The sequence below is a fragment of the Palaemon carinicauda genome, chromosome 42, assembly GCF_036898095.1.
Source record: "Palaemon carinicauda isolate YSFRI2023 chromosome 42, ASM3689809v2, whole genome shotgun sequence".
NCBI lineage: Eukaryota > Metazoa > Arthropoda > Malacostraca > Decapoda > Palaemonidae > Palaemon > Palaemon carinicauda.
In genome coordinates this window covers 60874100-60891852 of record NC_090766.1, presented here as the reverse complement: position 1 = coordinate 60891852, position 17753 = coordinate 60874100, and the positions used below count along the sequence as shown (strand labels likewise).

At 43.3% G+C, this 17753-nt stretch overlaps 1 protein-coding gene across 1 annotated transcript in view; it reads right to left on the bottom strand.

Moving 5' to 3' along the window:
* Nucleotides 1-17753, bottom strand: part of LOC137632900 (zinc finger protein 330 homolog) — a 47472-nt gene that overhangs the window by 18422 nt on the left and 11297 nt on the right. Inside the window, exons 3-4 of the mRNA XM_068364994.1 lie at nucleotides 14080-14250; nucleotides 10083-10196 (exon numbers count right to left, since the gene is read on the bottom strand). Of these exons, the coding sequence (XP_068221095.1) occupies nucleotides 10083-10196; nucleotides 14080-14250 (285 nt within the window). The remainder of the gene's footprint in view (nucleotides 1-10082; nucleotides 10197-14079; nucleotides 14251-17753) is intronic.

Below are 17753 nucleotides of genomic sequence, written 5' to 3'. Positions count from 1 at the left end.
GGCAAGAGAAAAGAGATGCGTTGATCACAGGGGTAACACTAGTAAGAAAACATTCTAATATTCCCAACACAAATCAAACACGATGTGACCAAAACTTTTTCCAAATGAGATAAAAACCACAAATTTTTAAAGTAATTTGTATTTTCCTTAGCTATACAAACCAGATTCTCTTAATAGGAATATGCTCTCAGCAAAACTGGATACAGTGGTTAAAACTTAACGAGGCATTCGTAGTTATCTGGAAGGTGCCGGGTAAACCTCACACACACAACAGGCTACTGAAATCCCACTTTGACCTCCAACCTGGTAAGGCAGGAAGTGTAACTTGGTCTTAGGTTTGCATAATTAGGAAAAATATAAATTACTTTGAGTTTATATACATTTGGCCATCCTCCCCTTCATTTGGGAGGAAGGGGGGGATACTAAACAAAACTTATCTAGCGTTCAATCCAGGAAATATCGGAGCATCTGTTGCACCCAAAGGAAAGGGAAGAAATAAGAGGTAAAAGGACCAGACAATCCTACCTCTCATTCTCAACTTATGCCGCAAAATCTACCTTAGACAAGATGTTTCATGTCCTGTGAAGGAACCAGGTTTACCACACGATCTGTTGAGCAACTACCACCGGGCCTAGGATATAAGGTAGGTATCAAGGAACCTGTGTGTATACTGCCGTAGATAAGGCAGAGAAGGTTGTCTGTTGTCATAGTATTCATTTTCAAGAACTGTGCCCGTGACAGCTTCTTCCAGAAAGCTGAGATAGACCCAATATGTCTGACTTCATGAGCTCGAATCCGGGGTGATCCTTGCCTGCAGAAAAAGTGTCTGACTTTTCCACAAAGCTGAAATAAACTGTTGTAGGATCTTATTCCTTTAATTGCTGTTGAAAGAGTTGTAGTGTCCTCTTAAGACAGGAGGGTAAGTCATCCTGGCCCCTGTTAGTCACTTATTGTAGTAAAAGATGAAGAAGGAATTGAAGTCCCGAACGGCTGGGTTGTACGCCCTGGCCTGGAACTTTTGAACCAAGGGTATAGACATGTAACCTTCAAAATGACTTGTGACACAGGCAAAGTTATGAAGATTCCTACTTGCTTTGTTAGAGCTAGGTTAGAAGAGGACCGTCTCAAGGGTTGAAGCCCTATCTGCCACTCATCCTACAAGTTCGATCTGGAATGCTTGAGAGACCTGCAAACTTGCAAAATATTCCATGTGGCTTAAGCACCCCAGGAACTCCTCACAAATATTGTTGATTCTCGCAGAGTCCAGACCTAATACCTAGAGGAAAACTTGAATCAAGGGTTGAGCAGTACTCTTTCTTACAAAGTCTGAGGACCACCCCAACAAAGGAAGATACGAAATAGTTGATCTGAAAACCATTCGACATGTGGCTGCTTGGGAGCGATCAGGGATATGACGAGCCTCAATGTCGTCAACTGAGTATTGAGTAATTAGCGAAATGGGAAAATGGGTAGAAAGAAGAAAGTGTTGGAATTCCTAGGAATGTTGGAAGGCGTCCTCGAGTGCTGCTGACAGATGAGACTGGGGAGCAGAATACTCCAACTGAATAAGGTGCTGGTAGAACCATAGCAAAAACCAGAAAGTAAAAAGCCTTTCTGTCACACAATGATGTAGAGACCAAAATTGGCTGTTACACCAAACTCTTTTTAATTGAGTGTGTTTGCTCCAACATTACTCTTGCCTGAATGAACTTTGTAAAAAGCTCTACCGTAGTTGTAAACTTCCCAAGAGTGCACTTATTTGTTAAGGTTCTGTGAAACGAGCCCCTTTGTTGGAAGTATTAGCCATTTATCTACACTACCGAGTGCTTAACAAATTCCTTTGGAAAGCTAGTAAAGCAGCAATGCTGTATGCATTACAGATAGGTTAAAATAACAGGTGTATTACTTCCGTGGATCGTATCTCAAGACGGATAACATACTTACATTGGAGAGCACCATCCCTTGTCAACCATGTCTGTGGAAAGCAGATCCTCTACAGGAGAGAAATCCAGCGATAAGAATCGTCAGGCAGCTACAAGGATATATCGTCCGTATTCCTGCTCAAACATAATCACAAGGTAAGGTGAATGCTGGTTGATGATTAGTAATGCTTAAGGAACTTTTGGAGTGATCATTGGAGAGCTGCCACAAGATTAAAGCAGCCAGTTGAGGGCGCTGGAAGTACGTCTGTACTATTCAGTTGTTGAAAACAAAGTGGGAACTAAGTGGTCTGTCAGGTGGGTGGGGCTTACCCACCACCCTCCAGCTAACTACCAACACCTTGTTACTATTTAAAAAATGTGTCCAGTTTCCCTGAAAGCATACTTCTGTTAAAGGAGGAAGGTTCATATTTAAGTAGAAACAGACAGACAACAAGCAATGTTTATTTAGTTAGTAGTTGAACTTCATTGCTGATCTCTTGATCAGTGAAATATGATATTTTAATTATAAAATAAATTTTTGAATATACTTACCCGGTGAATATATAATAGCTGACGTCTCCGGCGGCTCGACAGAAAAACACAAAAACTCGCGAGCGATCGCTATGAAGGTTGCGGGTGTGCCCACCAGCGCCAACTATCGGCCAGATACCGCATATACATGTAAACAGCTCCAGTTCTTCTCATCCCGCTGGGTCTCTATCGGGGAGGAAGGGGGGGCCTTTAATTTATATATTCACCGGGTAAGTATATTCAAAAATTTATTTTATAATTAAAATATCATTTTTAAATACTTAACTTAGCCGGTGAATATATAATAGCTGATTCACACCCATGGTGGTGGGTAGAGACCAGAATTAATAAAGTTTACAGCGTATATGCTTAGAGTTTTTGGCAGTTATATCATAACAAAACCCAAATATATATAGGTACCTGGTAAGGAAGTTGACTTAGACGATTACTCTGCCTTGTTAGTCTGTCTTCCTCACGAAGCCCAGCGATCCTCTTAGGATGCTGAAAGACTCCCAGGAGCTGAAGTATCAAGGGCTGCAACCCATACAACAGGACCTCATCAAACCCCTAATCTGGGCGCTCTCAAGAAATGACATTTGACCACCCGCCAAATCAACCAGGATGCGAAAGGCTTCTTAGCCTTCCGTACAACCCAAAAACAAGATTAAAAACATTTCAAGAGACAGATTAAAAGGATATTGGAATTAAGGGAATGTAGTGGTAGAACCCTCACCCACTACTGCACTCGCTGCAACGAATGGACCCAGTGTGTAGCAGTCCTCGTAAAGAGTCTGGACATCTTTTAAGTAAAATGACGCAAATACCGACTTGCTTCTCCAAAAGGTAGCGTCCATGATACTTTGCAGAGATCTATTTTGCTTAAAGGCCACGGAAGTTGCTATAGCTCTTACTTCGTGCGTCTTCACCTTACGCAAGCATCGGTCTTTTTCATTCAAGTGAGAATGAGCCTCTCGTATTAAAAATCTGATAAAATATGACAAAGCATTCTTTGACATAGGCAATGATGGTTTCTTAACTGAGCACCATAAGGCCTCAGATCCACCTCGTAAGGACTTAGTACGAGCTAAGTAGAACTTAAGAGCTCTAACTGGACACAGTACTCTTTCAAGTTCGTTGCCTACGATCTCTGACAGGCAAGGTATATCAAATGACTTAGGCCAAGGACGAGAAGGCAGTTCATTTTTGGCCAGGAAACCAAGTTGAAGTGAACATGTGGCTTTATCTGTGGAAAAGCCGATGTTCTTACTGAAGGCATGAATTTCACTGACCCTTTTAGCCGAAGCCAAGAACACTAGGAAAAGCGTCTTGAGGGTGAGATCCTTCAGGGAGGCTGAACGTAATGGCTCAAACCTGTCTGACATCAGGAACCTTAGGACCACGTCTAAGTTCCATCCAGGAGTTGCCATACGACGTTCCTTAGAGGTCTCGAAAGACTTAAGGAGATCTTGTAGATCTTTATTATTGGAAAGATCTAAGCCTCTATGTCGAAAGACCGAAGCCAACATGCTCCTGTAGCCCTTAATAGTGGGTGCTGAGAGGGAGCGAACATTTCTCAGATGTAATAGAAAATCTGCGATTTGGGCTACAGAGGTACTGGAAGAGGACACAGATGCTGACTTGCACCAGTCTCGAAAGACTTCCCACTTCGACTGGTATACTTTGATGGTAGAAGCTCTCCTAGCCCTCGCAATCGCACTGGCTGCCTCCTTCGAAAAGCCTCGAGCTCTTGAGAGTCTTTCGATAGTCTGAAGGCAGTCAGACGAAGCGCGGGGAGGCTTTGATGAACATCCTTTACGTGGGGCTGACGTAAGAGATCTACCCTTAGAGGAAGACTCCTTGGAATGTCTACCAGCCATTGAAGTACCTCGGTGAACCACTCTCTCGCGGGCCAGAGGGGAGCAACCAACGTCAACCTTGTCCCTTCGTGAGAGGCGAACTTCTGCAGTACCTTGTTGACTATCTTGAATGGTGGGAATGCATACAAGTCCAGGTGAGACCAGTCCAGTAGAAACGCGTCTATGTGGATTGCTTCTGGATCTGGGACTGGTGAGCAATAGATTGGGAGCCTTTTGGTCAACGAGGTGGCAAAGAGGTCTATGGTGGGTTGACCCCAAGTCGCCCAAAGACTCTTGCACACGTCCTTGTGGAGGGTCCATTCCGTGGGTATCACCTGACCTCTCCGACTGAGACAGTCTGCCAAGACGTTCAAGTCCCCCTGGATGAATCTTGTCAACAGGGAGATGCCTCGATTTTTTGACCATATGAGGAGGTCCCTTGCGATCACGTACAGCGTGTGGGAGTGAGTGCCTCCTTGCTTGAAGATGTACGCCAAAGCTGTGGTGTTGTCTGAATTGACCTCTACCACTTTGTTTCGAAGAATGCTCTCGAAATTCATCAAGGCCAAGTGGACTGCTAATAGCTCCTTGCCGTTGATGTGCATGCTCTTCTGAACTGAGGTCCACAGACCCGAGCATTCCCGACCGTCCAGGGTCGCACCCCAACCCAAATCCGACGCGTCTGAGAACAACACGTGGTTTGGGTTCTTGACTGCTAGGGACAGGCCCTCTCTCAGACTGATATTGCTGTCCCACCAGTTCAGGCATGCTTTTACTGGTTCGGACACCGGGATTGATACAGTCTCTAAGGTCTTGCCCTTGTTCCAGTGAGAGTCTAAATGGAACTGGAGAGGCCGAAGGTGCAGTCTCCCTAGCGAGACAAACTGCTCCAGAGATGACAGAGTCCCTACGAGACTCATCCAACTCCTTACTGAACAACGTTCTCTTTTCAGCATTAGTTGGACTTTGAGCAGGGCTTGTTCTATTCGGGTGGCAGACGGAAAAGCCCGAAAAACTAGACTGCGAATCTCCATCCCCAAATATAGAATCGTCTGGGATGGGATCAGTTGGGACTTTTCTAAGTTGACCAAAAGTCCCAACTCCTTGGCCAGACCCAACGTCCAATGTAGATCCTGCAGACAGCAATGACTGGACGATGCTCTGAGAAGCCAGTCGTCCAAGTACAGGGAGGCTCGAATTCCTGATAGATGAAGGAATTTTGCCACATTCCTCATGAGCCTCGTAAACACGAGAGGAGCAGGACTGAGGCCAAAGCACAGGGCTCGAAACTGGTACACCACATTCCTGTAAACAAACCTCAGAAACGGTTGGGAATCCGGGTGTATAGGAATGTGGAAGTACGCATCTCGTAGGTCGAGAGAGACCATCCAGTCTCCCTCTCTGACCGCTGCTAAGACGGACTTCGTGGTCTCCATCGTGAATTTTGTTTTTGTAACAAAAATGTTGAGCGCACTGACGTCTAGCACCGGCCTCCAACCTCCTGTATGCTTTGGGACTAGGAAGAGACGGTTGTAAAACCCCGGTGATTGAAGGTCCGAGACTTTCACCACCGCTCCCTTCTCTAGCAACAGAGACACTTCTTGATTTAGGGCTTGTCTCTTTGACTCCTCTCGGTACCTGGGAGAGAGGTCTATGGGAGTTGTTACTAGAGGAGGTTTGCGTACAAACGGAATTTTGTACCCCTCTCTGAGCAACAGAACAGACTCTTGGTCTGCAGCCCTCTTCTCCCAGGCCTGCCAGAAGCTCTTCAATCTGGCACATACCGCTGTCTGAGGCTGTGGGCAGTCAGACTCTGCCACGTGAGGACTTGGCTCCTCTCTTCTTACCTCTCTTTCCCTCGGCACGAGAGCTTCCCCTGCTGGGAGCTCTGCCACGAAAGGGCGGGATAAATCTAGACGCAGGAGTCTCGATCCTGGGTCTCACAGCAAAGGATGAAGAAGGAGCCCCTTTGCGAGCAGAGGACGCCATTAGGTCATGGGTATCCTTCTGCACAAGCGAAGCCGCTATACTGTATCCTTAACCAGCTGTTGTGGAAACAAGGCCGCTGATAAGGGAGCATAGAGCAGTTCCGATCTCTGACAGGGAGTAACTCCTGCCGAAAGGAAAGAGCAAAGGGTTTCTCTCTTCTTTAAGACTCCCGACGTAAAGGTGGAGGCGAGCTCATTGGAGCCATCGCGGATGGCTTTATCCATACAGGACATGATAAGTAAGGAAACATCTTGGTCGGCAGACGAGATCTTCCTACTTAAAGCTCCTAATGACCAGTCAAGAAAGTTAAACACTTCAAAGGCTCTGTATACGCCTTTAAGCAGATAGTCAAGGTCCGAGGAGGACCAACAGATCTTCGAGCGTCTCATGGCCAGGCGACGGGGAGAGTCTACGAGGCTTGAGAAGTCACCCTGGGCAGAGGCAGGGACTCCCAAGCCGAGAACTTCTCCCGTGTCATACCAGACGCTCGATCTAGAAGCAAGCTTAGAAGGAGGGAAAGCAAAGGCCGTCTTCCCCAAACTCCTCCTGGTATCCAACCAGTCGCCTAGAAGACGTAAAGCCCTCTTGGAAGAACGAGAAAGCACTAGCTTAGTAAAGGCTGGCTTGGTAGCAGGTAAGCCTAGAGCAAACTCAGACGGAGGCGAACGAGGAGCAACAGCAACAAAGTGATCTGGAAAAAGATCCTTGAAAATCATCATGATCTTCTTAAAGTCCATCGAAGGAGGAACCGCCTTAGGTTCATCTACATCTGAAGGATTATCATCAGGATGAGGATCAGCAACGTCCTCATCTGAAGGAGCTTCGTCCGATAACTGCTGAGTTTCAAGCAAGGGAGAGACCTGCCTTGGTGGCAATGCTTGACAAGCAGAGTCCACACGCACCGGAGCATCAGTAGCAGTCCAGGACGCTACGTCATGTAACTGCTTAACAGCCTGACTATCAACAACAACAGGAGCGGGAGGACGCTCGACGTCAACTCGAGACTGCCTTGACTGCCTAGACTGAGCAGTCAAAACAACTCTTGACTGCGGTGCTTGACGCTCAACGTCAAAACAAGTCAACTTCGCTGGTTGGCGAACGTCCTGAACGTCAACAAGAGCATGCGGCAGCGGCTGAACGTCCACATGCGGCTGAAAGTCAACACAGGACTGCATCGAGTGAGGCTCTAAAAAACGTGACTGACGTGACTTTGTAACGCCAACGTCAACAGGACGAGCAAAGGCTCGTTTGGGCGGCTGACGGCCAGGATCTCGATCAGCTAAGCGGCGAGGATCATCGTGAACCTGCTCAGCAGAATAGTCCTCCATAAGAGAGGCAAGCTTATTCTGCATGTCTTGCAGTACAACCCATTTAGGATCAACAGGAATGGGTGCGGCAAGAGACGAGGGTAACGTCTGTGACTGCAAAACATCGCCTACACTAAGACTCTCGGAGCCTGTGTTACGCTTCTGTTTAGGCGGCGAGCAGTCTTCCGATGACTGCACAGGGTCAGAGCTGTCCCAATGGCTACAACCAGGACGCTGGACCTGTCCTGAAGGGACTGACTTTCGCTTTAAGGGTCTCGAAACCTTGCTCCACGGTTTCTTACGCGATAAGCCTTCGGATGACGAGGAGAAAACCGTCTCGCTCGTCTTATGGTAGGGGGGGTCTTGAGGAGACACGCCTGAAACCATAGAGGGAACGTCTGTTCGTTGGTTAAAGCCTCTCGAACCCATAAGTCCTACGACATTACTTCTCCCTGGGGCTTGGGAGCTTGCAAGAGGTCTCGGACTAGGCGGACGACAGGCACGAACAGACGAACCCTCGGTCGCAACACTGATAACACTTTGCGCACTAATCACTTTCCCACGATTTTCTACTGTGGCACTCTGACACTTTAACTCTTTTACGTCCGCCATGAGTTGATTACGGTCCGTAGCTAACGACTCAACTCTCTCGCCCAAAGCTTGAATGGCACGTAACATATCCCGCATTGATGGTTCCTGAGTGCTAGTAGAGGATTCAGGCACAACTACTACTGGGGAAGGATTAGGTTCAGGGGCATGGGAGAAGGAAAATTCTAACGATCTAGAGGAACTTCTCCTCACCCTATCTCTCTCTAGCTTACGAGAATACTTGTCAAACTCAAGCCAATCGAATTCCGAAAGGCCCACGCACTCATCACACCGATCTCCTAATTGACAGGTTTTACCCCGACAATTAGAACACACAGTATGTGGGTCGAGAGAGGCCTTTGGAAGACGCTTATTACAATCCCTAGCATTACATGTACGAAATCTAGGAATTGGAGAAGGGTCAGCCATTTTGAAAAGTCAAAGAAAGTCCAAAAAACAATCCAAAGTCATCAACAATTAAATCTATCCAAAAAAGAGTTCAAGAGTTTAAGTTGAAGATAAAACACCTGCACTGCGAAAGCTCAAACCAAAAAGAAGTACTTCACCAAGACTGTTGAAAAACCCCAGGTTAACAGCGAGTAATGGAACACCAGTTGAGGATAAAACACCTGCACTGCGAAAGCTCAAACCAAAAAGAAGTACTTCACCAAGACTGTTGAAAAACTCCAGGTTAACAGCGAGTAATGGAACACCTTGTCGATCAGACCGACAGAGAAGAACTGGAGCTGTTTACATGTATATGCGGTATCTGGCCGATAGTTGGCGCTGGTGGGCACACCCGCAACCTTCATAGCGATCGCTCGCGAGTTTTTCTGTTTTTCTGTCGAGCCGCCGGAGACGTCAGCTATTATATATTCACCGGCTAAGTTAAATATTTAAAATTAGTAACAATGAAACAGCTTAATACTTGGATGATGACCAGCTATGAAGATTGCCAGCTGCTGTTTCCAAGGTGTAGAGTGTTCAGAGCAAAGTAATAAGATACGACTTCAGAGAATGAAAACATTGAAGCATACAATGAAAAAGGGAAAAAGATCTGTTTGTCATGAAGAAAAAATAGGCATAGGAATTGCAGGAGGGAGAACTCTGGGAAAAAATTTAAGAAAATCATGATGAACAAACTTAGAGGAAGAAAATAACGTATAGCTGTTTATGTTTAATTCCAATGAAAATTATGATTAAAACTTCTCTTTCACAATAAATTCTACTTGTAAGTGTCAAATCACAAGGATGATCAACTTTAATTTTGAGTGAAAAAGTTTGTATTTCTTTCTCACTTTGCTTTATACTTCTGTTGTTAGATATTTGTTGTGTATCATAAGAGTTTATGTCAGATATCCACGAATATACTATTTTCTAGGATGAGTTTCTGGCCTATTTTTAAAGAGATTCTTTGATATTGTAGAGTTCAATACACTGGTTACTAATTAATTGATTTTACCTTTCATCCACAGGTAGATAAGATTATCTAATTTTCCTTTATAGCTTCTTTGGAAGTAAAATACGTATCATTGCATTCGTTAATTCCTACACAAGCTGGTATTCAGCATAACTAAACCATAATCTCTAAGATACTGAATGGTAACAAGAAAATACCTTCAAATATTGTACATATTGCACTTTCTTCAGGAAAATTCCCAAACAATACACAAAAAAGACAAAATTGCAAAACAATACCAAAATTATATACTGTAGAGTAATCAGGCTAAGATATATATTATTCATTACTATATATGTATACAACTGAACAGTTTGCTGTTTTGCCAGTCTACCTGCTTAGTTAACCAAAATACAGTATATTACTTTTCTCACTAATATATAAAAAAAAAGTTTAATTCATAAATACTCAAACCATCCATATTACTTACATCTCTATCACACTCAATGCAACTTGCATCTAAAAGGGGGCACGTACACGCATGAGTTTGTAGACACTTCCGGGCATGACAAACCCAGGCCTCACAGAAATCACAAATGGCACCCTGAAAAGAAGAGAAGAAATATACTGTATGTCTTAAACTTTCCCTCCTCTACAATTCTTAGTTAAAAACAGCTTACCCTAATAAATTTAAAGTAATAATTAACCCTTTTACCCCCAGGCTATTTGGAAATTTCCAACCCTTAACCCCCAGGGGTTATTTTTTTTCAAGCCCATTTTGCAGTATATATTTTTTTAATTGCTCTAACAGCCTTGATTTTTATCATAGAGAGGTAAGGTTGGTCTCATTCTCTTGGAAAATGCCTGAAGTTTCTAAAAAAAAAAAATATAAAAAATATGCAAAAAAAAATTCAAACAGCAGTTTTTTGCAAGGACGTACCGGTACGTCCATGGGGGTAAAGGGATGAGTTTTGTGAAACGTACCAGTACGTCCTTTGGGGGTAAAAGGGTTAATTTGTTACCCTTGAGGACTGCACAATGATGACATAAGAAAAGCAAAAGAAACAATCAATGTCCCATCATAAAACACGCAATTAATGATCAACTACATATGTCCAAAATTAACCCATTCATCTGGATTTAAGATAATAAGTGGGTAATCAACCAACAGACATACCTGCGTGATATTAAAACGTACATATACACTTTATAAACATTAACCTGTTTTTTGTTGCTCTTAACAAAGCAGTAAAAAAAAACTTTTAAAAAGAAATATCAAGAATTACATGTGAAGGTAATCTACAAGTGTATTAATCTGAATCACGATCTTTGTTGTAGTTACTTGAAACTCGTTATCCATTGACTGCTTGGTACATGGCAAATGGGTGACAGTACAGGTGTCCCACCAGAAGGGAAAAAAAATTTATATTTTTCTATTTGCCACTTCTGAATTAAGAGAATTTTACTACTCAAACGTAAGATTCATGGAAATATATGTTCTTAAGAACAAGTGACTTACATATCCGCAATACATAAATTGGCCCCCAACCACTTCCAAAGAGATTATACATTGCTAAAAACCTATTATTTGCAATCTGTAGCACTAGCCTGAGGCACATTGGACAGAAATCCTTATCATCCTCAACAGGGATTTAAATTGTTACCTGGCTCACTCTGGTCCTAGCTTAAGTGGAGAGGGGGCTTAGGTGCTGATCATATGTACTGGTATACACGGTCAGTCTCTGGGACACTGTCACTGTCCCTTGCTTCTGACATTCAAGAGCGACCTTTAAACCTTTAAATTAGGATGTGAAATATGTTAAACAGGCAATTACCTCAAATCATCCTAATAATGAACTATGTCAATATCAATTGATAAACATGAAAGAAAATGTGATACCTATCATAAAAGTCAGAGGTACAGTGTATTTCTCACGTTGAGTATGGAATCATCAATCTAGCACATTTGTTAATAGGACTGGTGACCAAACGTCCTTACCTTATCCAATTCAGCAGGAAACACATGAGGAAAGAGGTGAGGTCTAACTCATGTGGTTCATTTTATCTTTGCCTACAAATACACTGAATAGTCTGACCTATTCTTTCCACATCCTCCTCTGTCTTCGTACACCTGACAACACTGATATTACCAAACAATTTTCCTTTGCTCAATGTAATTGTTCAGTGGCTACTTTCCTCTTGGTAAGGGTAGAAAAGATTCTTTAGCTATGGTATGCAGCTCTTCTAGGAGGGGGACACTCCAAAATTAAACCATTGTTCTCTAGTCTTGGGTAGTGCCATAGCCTCTGTACCATGGCCTTCCACTCTCTTGGATTAGAATTCTCTTGCTTGGGGGTACACTCGAACATGGTGTTTTATCTTATTTCTCTTCCTCTGATTTATTCTTTAACTCTTCATAGCTTATATGTGGGGGATCCAATTTAATATTGTTACTTTTCTTGAAATATCTTTTTAATTGTTTATTCTATTCTTGTAGTTTATTTATTTCCTTGTTTCCTTTCCTCACTGGGCTATTTTCCCTGTTGGAGCCCTTGGGGTTATAGCATCTTGCTTTTCCAACAACAGTTATAGCCTAGCTTGTAATAATAATAATAATAATAATAATAATAATAATAATAATAATAATAATCCTGTCTACATCCAAAACAAGAACCAAAATAGGGAAAAAAAGCCTATGAATGTTTCTGTGCCTTAAACACTGTCCCTGCCATTGAGGCACAATTTTATCAAAATAACTCCGATAATCCAAACTCAAATCCTGATGGCCTGTAATTTTTCTCTTCTATAGCACTAGCAATAACGCCTACTATAAAAGCTGCAGGGAAGAGTATTTCAATAACACTTCCTACTTCATTACTCTTAAACAGCATTTTTTTTAGTAAACCAGAAAGCAAACCCTGCATTTATTATTTTTGTCTATCACATTGATAGTTAAAGATTAGGAAACTAATTTGTAAAAGAGAACCAGAATTACCAGTCTTCCTTTGCATTTGAGATAACAATGTATTGATTCTATCCAAATTGAAATGGGTCTCTGAAGACTTGGAAGAATACGAAGCATCAAAGCTTATCTTAAGCAACCTATCTGGATAGTTTTCAGCAATAAGGTTTCATAAGATTTGAAAGGTAGGTAACTCATCATACTTGGGCTCCTCCTTTGTTTTCCATCCTTATATTTTTATTCAGAAGGATGAAACAAGACATTACTTTACGGTTTTCCAGTTTGTTTACACCTTTGCAAGGGAGCTGCTGCACATTTATTTTCTAAGGGACTCATTTTAGCAGTTAGAATTACCACATGATGAGATAATGGCTGTGCTTGCAAGTGAATGATGTGCACTGCTGGCTAAAACATGATACCACTGATCAGCTTTAGCCAAAACTTTATTAGAAACACTTTGTACTAAGATAATCATACCATATGCCAGGCCATCCACATATGAACTGAGAAGTTAATTTAGAACACTTACTTCAGCGAGTGGAAGGATATTAGGATCAAGGCTACCAACTCCGTCTTCTGTCTCGCAACCTAATTATCCAAAAGTGACAAGAGTTATAGCAATGTGAGGGTTTTGCAGAGAATGGTCTAAGGTAAATAAAGAATTTGTTCTATGGAAGGATCTTGCATTTGTAATGTGCTGTGTACCATAATAACCCTTACTGAATAGAACAATATTATCTCTAGAACTGACTGGACAAGACACTTAAGGGTTAGCAATTAGGCAGGTAAGATCTGAATTACGACCTTTAAGTGAAGATTTACTAGCCTTCTGATATTTCACAAAAGAAGCTAAAAGAGTTGAGACCTTTTGAAGGTCATCACAGTCAAATGTTAATTTAATTACTGTACTATATTGGAGTACAGAGCAAGAGTATCATTATCGCCCTTCTCCCCACTATAATAAACTAGCCTAGTCTTCCCTGAATTTCTCCATGATTTAATAGAAAGTTTCCTTTTGTACTTTACTTGGAAATTTTAATTTGGCCGGCAACCATATAAACAAATTTTCCATGAGAGGAAAAGCGAGGATTTTGCATTCCTCGCAACAGTTATTTAAATCATAAAGAGAATGTGGATGATTATCGCCCAGAATCAATTCCCTTGATCAATCAACGTAGTAGTTACTAGCAAATCAAGAAGACATCTTAAGACAAACTAAAAAGCCTAAATTAAACAATCTGGAGTCTGGGCTGTTGAGAGACCGAATGGAATACAGAGACTACAAAGACGACAGTTCGGGGGCATACCCAAGCATCGGTTTTTACCATTATTCATTGGATCGTCTCATTATTTTACTAGACACGTAAGTATTAAAAGTAAAGAAATTGGAAATTTTTTTAGTATTAGAGGTAAATGCTGATAAAACCAAAATTCCTGAGAAGTAATATGAACAATTAATAATGAAGAAACTTATTTCCTGTACAGTACAGAACTTGGCGACTGAAAATATACAGTATATACTTACAACCATACCAAGACCAGTTGTGAAAGTTCCTGGATGCTTAATTACACAATCACCAGTCTTGAGCATGCATTTGACCTTTCCACAATGTGCACACTGCGGTAAACGCTGAACGGACTGGCAAAAATAGCAAAACGCTCTATTCTTCTGTCGTCTCTGACACCTGTCACATTCCTGAAAAATGAGAACCAAAGGTGAAATGATAGTAATATAGAAGAGCAAGTTCATATCAATAAGCATGAAAACGGAAAGAATTTAGGGCAATAAATAAAATTTTATCATGTCTCATATTTATGTAATTCTTTACAAATGCAGTAGATTATTTCTGATACAATATATAAACAGTACATAATCAAATAATGAGCTATACTGTACCTTTTATATAATTATTTTTTCAAACAGTGTTTCTTAAACCAAGCATTAGTCACAAACCTTTATGTAATAAATAATATGGGGCACTTTAATACACTGCTTGCTCCTTTGCCTAAACCAATCCTAACCATACAGCCTTTTAAATAAGTTTAGCCTGTGCTACCATATCATAGAGTACATCCAGACTACACTTAACCAAACCGGTTGGTACTATATTTGAGCCCTCAGAGGAGGGCCAATGTGCTTCAGTCATATGGAGACGGACGTGGAAACCGACAAACCTTCTCTTTACGGAAGGACCCTCCAAAATCAGACCATTGTTCTCTGGTCTTGGGTAGTGCCATAGTAGTGTCTTGGATTAGAGTTCTCTTGCTTGAGGGTATACTCGGGCATGCTGTTCTATCTTATTTCACTTCCTCTTGTTTTTTTTTTCAGGTTTATAGTTTATATGTGAACGATCTAATTTAATGTTGTTAATGTTCTTGAAATATTATATTTAGTTTGCTTTTCTTCTTTGATAGTTTATCCATTTCCTTGTTTTGTTACCTCACTGGGCTATTTTTCCCTGTTGGAGCCTTTGGGCTTATAGCATCTTGCTTTTCCAACTAGGGTTATAGCCTAGCTTGCAACAATAATAATGGCTGGTGGAGGGATTCTCTCTCGTAATGGGACTGGACAATTCCAGCTCCAGCCAGAGGAATCCCCCAAAGGAGAGACCAATAGGTGAATGAAGCCTTTCCTGCGGATAGGAAAAAACGACCTAAGTCTACTGCCACATCGGCGATTCTTCCCGCAAGCAGGAAGATTACTTATCAGTGGTTGTTGGCGGGACTCTACTTTGGAAGGGAGAGTTCCAACACCTGGAGATGAATCTCCAGGCCACACTCTCTGTTTTTCCCTCAACAAGAGTCTAGCTCAAGTTGAAGGTCGACATCGGGTGTTGTCTGAGAAACATAGCCGAACCTCGAAACAGAGTTCCCCCTTGTGCGTTAGGAAAGCTTTCGTCATCTAGAGGAGATTTAAATAATGATACTGTTCGGACTCTAACCAGAGCCCAAAGGCCGAGTGGTACAGCATGTGCACCTCCCCCCCTTCTTTGATGCATATGAAGGGAACATCAAATCCAGGGAAGGGCTGAGGACGTCAACTCTTTGGTAGGTCAACGCTTTGGTAGAGATTCTTGTTTGTCAACCGTCTTCTCAGGTCCGTCTCCTGCCTGGATCCCGCTAAAACCAGAGAAAAGGGAGATCCATCATGCTGCACTGGTCGTATGGGGCTTCTGGGCCTCAAAGATCTCATCTAGAACCATAGCATTCCCCTCCTGGGTGGTGGTACTAGGAGTTGACAGCCTATTGATGACCCTCATGCAGGAGAGGAACTGCCAAAACGTATATTATGACTATTGTCTCTATTATTCTAAGTGAAAGTTCGGATTAGCTGCCCTCGGAAGATTTTCGTCATCCATGACCAAAAGCTCATCTGCCTCCAGGCTTGCATCTAGAACTTGGGGTAGGTCAGGGTCGTCGACTGGATCATTTAAGGGACCTGCCACAGGGGACCTCCTGTTTGCCTCTGCCAAACAGGCTTCCCATGTATTGCCGTGGCGTCCTTGGATTCCCTTCACGCTGGTAAGTGTTCCTCCAAGATACTGGAAGAAGGCACTTGTGAAGGTTTAGGGACACCAGTAGCCAAGGCCTTAGCTGCAGGAGCCGTAGGCTCTTCCTCTGGTGAAGATAAGGAAATTGGACGCTGGTCCGGAGTCACTACCTCAATTTCTTGAGGGTTGAAGGGGTGGACAGAGATCTCCCTGGAAGAGCCAATGTCCCTACTCATCCTAGGCTGGATGAGATCGGTGTGCGCTGGAGTTACGCCTCTCATTCTCCTCTTCTGTCTCTTAGTCATGGTTTCCCTCACCTTCATTGGAGTAAAGGGAAGGTTATCCAGATAAGGATCAAAATGTGGAGGCACCTTGGCACTAGACTGAGATGGGAAAGATTGTCTTGCCCTGTCCGACAAATGTCTCCTTCTAGGGTCAGAACTCTTATGAGATGAACTTGAGTCAGACTCCAATGGAATCTGAGGAGTAGCCTCAGGGGCTGTGGCAGTGGAGGAGCCATACCCCAAAGACTTATGCAGGACAGTTAGGAAAGTACTAACCAATGCATGGAGCTCAGCACCCATTGATAAGTCCTGAGGTTCTAGGAGAAACCCCAGAGGGAGCCTGCGTAGATGGACGAGAGTGTCTCTGTGGCAACAGGAGGTGCTCCTTTGTCAAGCGAAGAGGACGGTCCGGGATAATAGTTACAGTACGTTGGCATACCTATCAGAAGGCTCCGTAAACCCTTCTGATAAGGGTATAGGCCTGCAGCTAGAGGTGGTAGAAGCTGGAAGCGTTTGTGAGCGTGTCACGGAGGAACGCGTAGGAGAGCATCGCATGAGCGAACCCTGTGCTAAAGCCCCCCAGGCAGCAAAGGGCACTGGATATAGCTTAGCTGGATGCCTGTCTAAAGAAGGTTCTGTCTCAGGATCAGGTTGTCTGGGAATGTTTAGGAGAAGAACGGGTTGACGAGCGCCGTACTGATGGACTGCGCATGCGCTTACCTCTTCCTCTAGATGAAAAACATCTAGACCTTGATTGTGAACGTAAGGTTTGCGATCGTGAACGTACTGTTCGTTATTGGGAGCGTCCAGCCCTCGATCATGATCGGCATGAACGTTCCATGTGGCTAGCTCGCGAACGTGAGTGTTGGCCTCGTGATTGTGCATATTGTCCTCGTGAAGGGAGCCGTCGCGAGCGTGAATGTTGCCCTCATAAACGGGAGCATTGTCCTCGTGAATGTGAGCGTCGTCCTAGTGACCTAAAATGCGATCGCGAGACTTTACCTCATGAAGAGGAATGCCTCCAAGGAGAGCATTGAGACCATTGGTCCTGTGAGCGTGAAGCTCTAGAGCAAGAACACCTTCTGGACGAAAAGCGTTGAGTTCTTGATGACCAACGATCTGTATGATCTTCTGATTGTCGCAAACGACGATCAGAAGTCTCCTGAAGGACGAGAAGATGGAGAATCTGGTCCTCCCGCACCACTGGTGGAAGGAGCGCTGTTCTCTTGAAGATCATCTCCTGCAACTGAAGTATTCCTGTGGGGAGAAACAGTGGCCTGAGGATTAACAAACGACAATGTCCCAGGATGGTGATCAGGACCGTTATCAGCAGGAGGCCGTTGGAGGGGCAAAGGCGAGCAATTGCCTCGTCCACGCGTGGAAAGTCCAGGAGAGGGCGACAGATGTACCTCGCAAACCTCCAA